The sequence below is a fragment of the Eurypyga helias genome, unplaced genomic scaffold (genome assembly GCF_000690775.1).
Source record: "Eurypyga helias isolate BGI_N326 unplaced genomic scaffold, ASM69077v1 Scaffold38635, whole genome shotgun sequence".
Lineage (NCBI taxonomy): Eukaryota > Metazoa > Chordata > Aves > Eurypygiformes > Eurypygidae > Eurypyga > Eurypyga helias.
This window is the reverse complement of record NW_010252773.1, coordinates 617-8,385: the sequence shown is the minus strand read 5'-3', so window position 1 is coordinate 8,385 and position 7,769 is coordinate 617. Positions and strand designations below refer to the sequence as shown.

Here is a 7,769-nt window from a genome sequence, read left to right as displayed (position 1 = left end):
TCATGGTATCATTCTTCGGTTTCCTTCTCACCCCCCTCTCCCTCAACAACTGAACCTGGAAGGGACGTTTGTCAATCACCACATCAAGCAGGCTCAGCTACAGCAGGTTCCCCAGAGCAGTGTCCCACTGGGCTTTAAGCATCTCCCAAGAATGGAGACTTCACCACCTTTCCGGGCAACCTGTTCCCAGTATTTGACTGCCCTTCGCAACAGAAAGGTGTTTTATGTTCAGATGGAATTGCCCATGTTTCAATATATACCCCAGTTTTCAAACATTAAGCTTCAATTTTCTAAGACAAGCACACTACTGTACTCCAGGGAAAAAATTCCAGAACAGTGTGTGAATATGGAAAAAAAAAAAAAGGTGGTGTATGAATACACTTTCTTCCTTTGCATAGAGTGTGTTACAGAAACCTTTCAGCATAACATTAAAGGACATGACAAATGGAAGAATGGCAATATTTTCTTTAATGAAGAAAATATTATTTGTAACCTTGAAAGAGTAACTTTTTTTATCCAGTCTGGAGGACTAAACCCAAGCTTTATCCAGATTCATAGCCAACCTCTGAGGTTTTCATGTACGACCAAATAGTTCAGGCAGCACGCTTAGTTTAGGAGTTTTCACTGGTTTGGATTTGAGAGACTCACGTTTACATTCAACCTTCAAAGAATAGAAAGACACAAAGCTTACAGATCGGAGAACTTGCCACCCTCTGTACCAACACTAAAACATTCTTATGGCTTTCCCTCTACAGAATACAAAACCAAGATAACTAGAAAGGATTACATAATGAACTGGGTAGCTTTTCTAGGCCGTGAACCCAACGCTCACCAGTAACATACACGTTTTGAAAGGCATTTTATTTAGACAACTGAAAACAGTTAAACGTTCAGAAGCAGTGTACAATGAAACAAAACCCAAACCAAATACTTTTAGTACATAATCCCTTCCTTTCAACTAAAGCCAAATTTTCCAACTTTCAAGAAAACAACAAATGGGTAAAAGCCATTTTATCTCTTCTCCATAATAAAGAAAACACACTACAATGAGTCTAACTGAAACTGGAGAGACTGGATCTTGGCTTGCACACTTCTTTGAAAAGACAGTAGGCAGTTATGCTAAAAAGGTAGCAAAACTCTACTACTTGTCTTTTTTTTTTTTGATACTCGGTTCTCTTACAGACAACACCTAGCCAGTTCCACCGCATTCTCATCAATTACTGCCCGTCTTTTCCATATGTAGAGGGCGCACTCTGGAAGGCTGCTGTTCATCACTGTTCGTTTGATTTAGTCTCACATGTCCATATGCTGCGTAACAGTCGCAATAATCAGGCCTTAACTTCAGGAGTTGAGCTGTAGACTGAATCTGAGTTTTCAGAGGCAACATCTTCTGCAATTAAATAAAAAGAGTATCATTTAACTTCACCTTAGATACATAAGTCAAATAAATGTTGCAGGGATTGCTTTAAGTTCAGTTTGTTTTCCCATTTAACCTGATGCAGTTACTGGATAACAGGTTTAAACTGAAGGAGGGTAGATTTAGATAGGTATCAGGAAGAAATTCTTCCTGGAGAGGGTGGTGAGGCACTGGAACAGGTTGCCCATGGCAGCTGTGGATGCCCCATCCCTGGAAGTGTCCAAGGCCAGGCTGGATGAGGCTTTGAGCAACCTGATCTAGTGGAAGGTGTCCCTGCCCATGGCAGGGGGGTTGGAACTGGATGGGCTTTAAGGTCCCTTCCAACCCAAACCATTCTGTGAATCATTCTATGATTCTACAACACCCGTTCAGTCTGCACAGCTCTAGTCACTACTCTGGTCTGACACCACATGGTCATTTGCAGGAAAATGCATTCAAAGACCTTTTCAGAAGAGTAGAAGTGCTAGAAGATACTTGTGGAAAACTACCTCTTCCATACTCAAGAATGCTACAGTGTCAACTGATCATTTAACACAGCTGAGCTAAAGCTGGCAGTTCAGGGCATTACCTATTTCCTCCTCTGCAGTTCCTGGAAGGGTGGTCCTTGCTTTTGCTGCTTCTGCATTCTCCTCTTCTGTAAAGTGGAAGGAGAAAAAACAATCAATACATTTGCTGAGTTGGGTAAGCAATTCCACTGATACTCACTTGCAGTCTTCTAGACATTGCCTTCCACTCACCTCCCCCAGATTTACAGAACCAAAGTACAATGTAAAATAAACCTATCATTCACACTTCTATCTTGAAATTCTTGCATCTCCAAGACACAGCAATCCTTATTTCTTGCTCTGTGACATAAAAATACACAGACTATTTGCTTCACTATCCACAGTCTGCCTTTATGTCATAAGCTTTCAGGTTTGAAATTAATTGCTTCCATGACAACTACAAAAGTAAATCCTTAAATCTAAGAGGCTTGAGTGGATATCGAGACCCTCAGAAAACAGTACAGTTACTGTATGAAACCAAGATGATGTTTACCACCTATGACAGGTACTGCTCAAGATGTGCATGTGAAGCGGTCGCATTTCACCAGGAACAAGTGCACACTTACCAGGAACTACACACTTCCAAAGGCCATAGGTTTTCCCTACTGTCGTCTGCCACAGCCTTAGTGTGCCATCCTCAGAGCCGCTTGCATATAACTCTCCGTCGGGGCTAAATCTCACGCAGTGAATTGGACCAAAGTGTCCTTTGTAAGATTCTGTAAGAGAACATACTAAGACCATTAATTTTGAATTTTGGTCAACAACTGAAATTAGTAAGTAAAAACTGGTCAGAAGACAACAAAACACTGATGGGGGGGGGACTTTCTCCATATTTAACTTGTGATGCAAATCAAGGCCGCTATTGTTATGTCAAAGATCTCTCATTTAGGGAACATATTAACGTTTTATTAACTGCAAGAAAACAGGTGCTTATTTATTCAAGGCAAAACTACAAAGCAATTCAGTAGCACGGAGAAGTACACACTCTGTTCCTTCAACTACTCACTCCACTCAATTTTAAACAAGGGCAGGATCAACAGACAAGCTTCAAAATACACTCTTAAAAAGAAATCTCATTAACAAGAACACAAATATATCACATTTTTCATAAAAGCAAGTAGCTGCAACTCAGACATCTAAATGAATGCTGTAGTATAACACTAAGTTCACAAACATTTGTCATTGCAGCAACACAGAATGACAACTTTTTTTAAACAGATGCAAAGCGTTGTTTAATAGAGGCTTTAATTAGTTCTAGAAGAGTAACATTAGGTATACTGAGACAGGAAAAATGCTTAACTAATAACATACCTTTTCACCCTCTTACACAGCATGCTACACTAAAATCTTTGAGTACAACAGTTTCACTTATTAGTCATCATTTCATTAATCTAATACCCATTTCAGAACTCATTTTTGATTACAGAAGACAAACATACCTAGTTCTTCTCCTGTATTATAGTCATATTTATAGAGTTTAAAATCTTCACCACCTGCAACCAAACATTCCTTCGCAGGGTGAAGTGATGCAGAATTGATTGTAGCAGGTGCTTCAAATGACTTAATCTGCTCTAGACTGAGGGAGAAAAGTTTGTTAACAGAGTTCATTTAAAAACAGAAAGACCCCAAGAGCAAAGAAACTGTGATTTGACTAATCACAGCTGCTTTTCTTAAAAGCAAGAGACACCCACACACAGTTTCTGAAACAGGTTTTACTTGCAAATCCCACTCATCAAGCTGGAAGAGAGTGCAGAACAAGCAAAACAAAAGGCTCACGTTCTGAACTACTCTCTGGAATACACACGTGTAACTTGCTGTCTTAAAACATCAGAGATATGTAGACATAATTATTTCCCTGCAAAGCACTGAACTGAAACTTGGCTGTAACCTAATTTAACCACAATTACTAATTGCGTGAAATACGAGAAATGGCACCAAACTTTTACAGCCTAGCGCCTTACACAGTTTGGGTTTGCTATTTTACAAAAGGGCAGTTTGTTTCACACTCTACATCTGTCAAGATGGCAAGCAAAGATGTCCACTAATGCCAGTTCTGACAACTTGGCGATTTTGGCCTTGTACACTCAGTTGTTACCCACAGCCAAGCCCATTACTCAACCTGTAAAATTTCTGTGATTTGGACTCACGTTTCTGCACTATGAAAAGCAATAGTCTTCCCGTAGGTTATCACCAGTATCTGTCCTTCGGGAACATACTCCATGCTGCTCACTGACATTGCAACGTTTAGAGCCTTCACTTCGGTCATGGTACTCCGGTCCCAGAGGCTTAAGAGGAAACAAAAAAGTAGAAAAAGGCTCTCAGATTACTTCAGCAAATGAAACAAATTTTCATTTCCCATCCATGGCAAGATTTGGATCAAAAAAGCCACATAACAAAGAACATCATGTGATTCCACAAGTGCTTCGGATCTCCAGTGGCATCCTTATCTTAAAATTTTGCCGAGGTAAGAACGTAGACATGCTTACTTTAAAATACTGCTACTTTTGAAGCTTAATGCAACAACATTAAATGGTACCCATACCATTTACCTACTCAAGGATTCTCCTAGACATTAATCACCTTGTCTCCTGAGCAACACAGCTTTCTAGAAGCAAGGCGTGAAGATTCCATTCTGCCTTTTTACCTCACAAGGCAAAGAGGTACTATAATCCCAATTTATACAAAGAATAGAGATTCATTTAAGATGAGTTTTCTATCTAGGTGAGCAAGAGCTATCTAAACAGAAATTAAATTGGTTTGCTCTGACAAGAAAGAATCTGCATTCATTAGCTGACTGCTGCATTTGTTGCTACAATCCTGAGAAAAATAAACAAGACTAGGCTCTTGCCTATCCTGAACACAAAGAAAACGAAAAGAACAGGAGCTGAAATAGAGACTGCAGGGAAATTGCACCAGTGACTTCACCTTCCCAGCCTTTCTTCCATGAAGATGGAAAGACCGTTGTATTTCTCCCTCCTTTGTGCCATAAATATAAGAATGGTGAGACAGCTAGGCATGAGGTGACACTGGTCATTTCAGCCAGAAAGCTGAGGAAGCAGTAAGGCACATCGCCCATCTTTTCCAGAGAGCTTAATTTGAGGAAGGATGTTTGTAAATTCATGCCCCCAGCAGCCAGGTTTGTCTAGGTTCCATCACATCCACCAACTGGGCATGAACAGAACACCAAACTGTAACTGGATGAGCCATATTATAAAAACACTAAAGCCTACTCAACTTATCAGCAATGGGAAAGAAAGTAAGCCATGTCTATCAACAATGCAGTCTTTCATCCCAGTCCCTGACTAGTCCATGCCTTATGCATCTCTGATAGCTGGATTGCAGAAGACAAGGCAGCAATACCTCAGCATAATGTGCATTCACAAGACCTCATCGAGAAATTCATCTTCTCTAGGGTTCTGAAAGGCAGAGATTTATTCTACGATGCAGCGCTCAGACCACCTCTTCCTGCCAGGGAGGACACATTGATGGGGTAAACTAGAACTATTACAAGTTATGTCTCCAACAGTAGAAAGGGACTGTACTAGGCATGCAGCCATAATAATCTAGTATCGATCAGCATAACTGTCTTCTCACAAGGATTATGAAAATAAATAAAAAGTGAGCTTCATAGAAAACTTAAAGTTACATTTTCTTACCGGACAGTTTTATCATCAGCTGAAAGAATCTGTTTGTCATCACTGCTCCATAAAGCCTTTTTAATGCCAGAAGTATGTCCACTGACAACGTCAGGTTCTTAAAATAAAGCCAAATATTTTAATACACGTAAGAAAATTAAATACAGCTTTCTTAAACTATATGGATTTCCATGTACTAGAGACTATAAAATAACTTCAAGCACTTATGACATTGTTTGTAGATCTTATGCCAGGAACAGAATAAATGTAAACTGGGCATCTGCTTGCCTAAATTTAAAAAGCTTCATTAGGTTATCATCAAGGTTCTCTAACTTCATACCAATCATCAGTAGTTCAGTATCAACTTGAATTTAAACACATTTAAATATGTGGAGTCCTTTTTCTTTCAGATGTCAATTTTAACTAAGTAGACCTATTCCTAATGAGTCTGCACTGAACTGAAAACATGCTATCCTTGCAGTCCATTATAGATAAATTCTAATTCACTCGTAAAAACAAACTTAAACAACACAAATCATCTTACTGTAGTAAGAGGTTATAGACACTACATTTGTAAAACAATTCTCAACTTTATCTTTTGTCATTCATAGCAGAAAGTAGCTCTTAATTTCACAACTGTTATTTAGCTCCAAAAAACCAAGAATCAGTTCTAAAAGCAGACTCACCTGCTTCCGGCTTGCTTAAGTCGTAGATACGCAACAGTTTATCTTGTCCACCTGTTAACAGATAATTGCTATCCTGAAACAGAAGTTATAAAGGGTCAACTCTATTTTGAATCAAAATACCAGCCTTCAGCTGTGAGTCTTAAAGCAACAGTTCTTTCTCTCAGACAGCCTCTTACTACATTTGAGTTATCTTAAAAACCAGAAGTGGCATGTTAGATTATTTGTCTGTTAAGATATACACATAAAAAGCAGAAGAGTAGCTAACAGCAAAACATACTCGAGCTTACTGCCCTGGGGAATAAGGTATAAAGGTTTTTCATACCTGTGTAAAATCCACACTTTTGACAATGTGTTTGTGAGCCAATGTGATTAGTTCATCGCCTGATACAGCATCCCACACTTTGCTAAACAGCAAGAGAAAACATTTTCATTTTAGTAGCACCAGGACTAATCAACCCCAACAGTCAGATTATTTTGTAAGCAATCCTTCCTGACAGCACCATAGCATTTTATCATAAATCCTACATTCTTGTAATTTATAGCCCAGTTAGTCAATGAGAATACTTTATATGCTTTTAATGAAGCTTCCTCTTGTACTATCCCACCGTTTTCCTTTAACCTCTTCGTCAGGATAATGCAGAATAGCTACCATTTGAGTTTTAAGACAAAGGCAGTTCTCTGCAACTCAGTACAACTTGCCCTCTACTAACAGGCTTCAACTTGCCAAATATTAATATATGCTGCAAACAGCACAAACAACATCAAAGAAATAATTAGCTAGATTTATTATAAGAAAACTCTTGTAAAAATAACAGGTTAACTGGTAGAAGCAAAATATAAAAATCAGTCTTGCAACTGTTGTAACTACAGATTAGAGCCACATAGAAATGTTATTGTAACAAACCTGTAGGGTAAATAAGTATTTATCAAAAACCAGTAACCGTTGTTCATCACAATGGAACCAACAGTAGCTGCTTCCAAGAACCTGAAACTCTACGTTTTAATCTGGCTAGCCATAAATAAGCTAACAGTTGCTGAAGAGAAACAAATTATTCTAATTTACAACAGACTTCAAAGACAGCTAATCACTTACGCTGTAAAATCTGCTGCCGCTGTAGCTGCTTTAGTGGCATCCGTGTTCAAAGTTGCACCCCAAACAGCACCTTTATGACCCAGAAACGTGCCAATCCAGTCTCCTGTGTCGCCCTGACGCAGCATAGGCTTACCATCTTCACAAAAAGAAAGCCAGTGTTCAGGTAACATGATTAAAAAAGGCAAGCTTCTTAAAAAGGTTCCCTTGCACCAGCAGGTGGAAGTACCACAAGCTTTGTGAAGCTATTCTTTGTAGGAGTTTAGCTACAGAGCTCAGATACGCCGCTGTACTTGCTACATGTATCTAAAACTGTACTGACATTAAAATACTGCCTCAAATGAGATAAAAGTTTTCTTTAGGTTTGCGCTAAGGTGGAAGAGGAACCTCTTTTAG

The 7,769-nt window shown here is 39.0% G+C and overlaps 1 protein-coding gene across 1 annotated transcript; it reads right to left on the bottom strand.

Annotated features, from left to right (window-relative positions):
• Positions 1 to 450: 450 nt before the first annotated feature.
• Positions 451 to 7,522, bottom strand: STRAP (serine/threonine kinase receptor associated protein). The gene is made up of 9 exons (XM_010152473.1): positions 7,377 to 7,522; positions 6,606 to 6,687; positions 6,284 to 6,356; positions 5,619 to 5,715; positions 4,110 to 4,247; positions 3,402 to 3,538; positions 2,529 to 2,678; positions 1,986 to 2,051; positions 451 to 1,390 (listed from the first exon to the last, which is right to left on the bottom strand). Exons 1-9 carry the CDS (start codon positions 7,499 to 7,501, stop codon positions 1,329 to 1,331), a joined length of 930 nt encoding a protein of 309 aa, XP_010150775.1. The 5' UTR covers positions 7,502 to 7,522; the 3' UTR covers positions 451 to 1,328.
• Positions 7,523 to 7,769: the final 247 nt, after the last annotated feature.

What these genes read in the sequence shown, in the direction of transcription:
- STRAP (XM_010152473.1), bottom strand. Translation starts at nt 7,501, where the DNA reads ATGCTGCGTCAGGGCGACACAGGAGACTGGATTGGCACGTTTCTGGGT. An exon ending in CTTAAGCAAGCCGGAAGCAG is followed by an intron (nt 5,716 to 6,283) that starts GTGAGTCTGCTT and finishes CTTTATTTTAAG; the next exon opens with AACCTGACGTTGTCAGTGGA. An exon ending in AACTGCAGAGGAGGAAATAG is followed by an intron (nt 1,391 to 1,985) that starts GTAATGCCCTGA and finishes ATTTAATTGCAG; the next exon opens with AAGATGTTGCCTCTGAAAAC.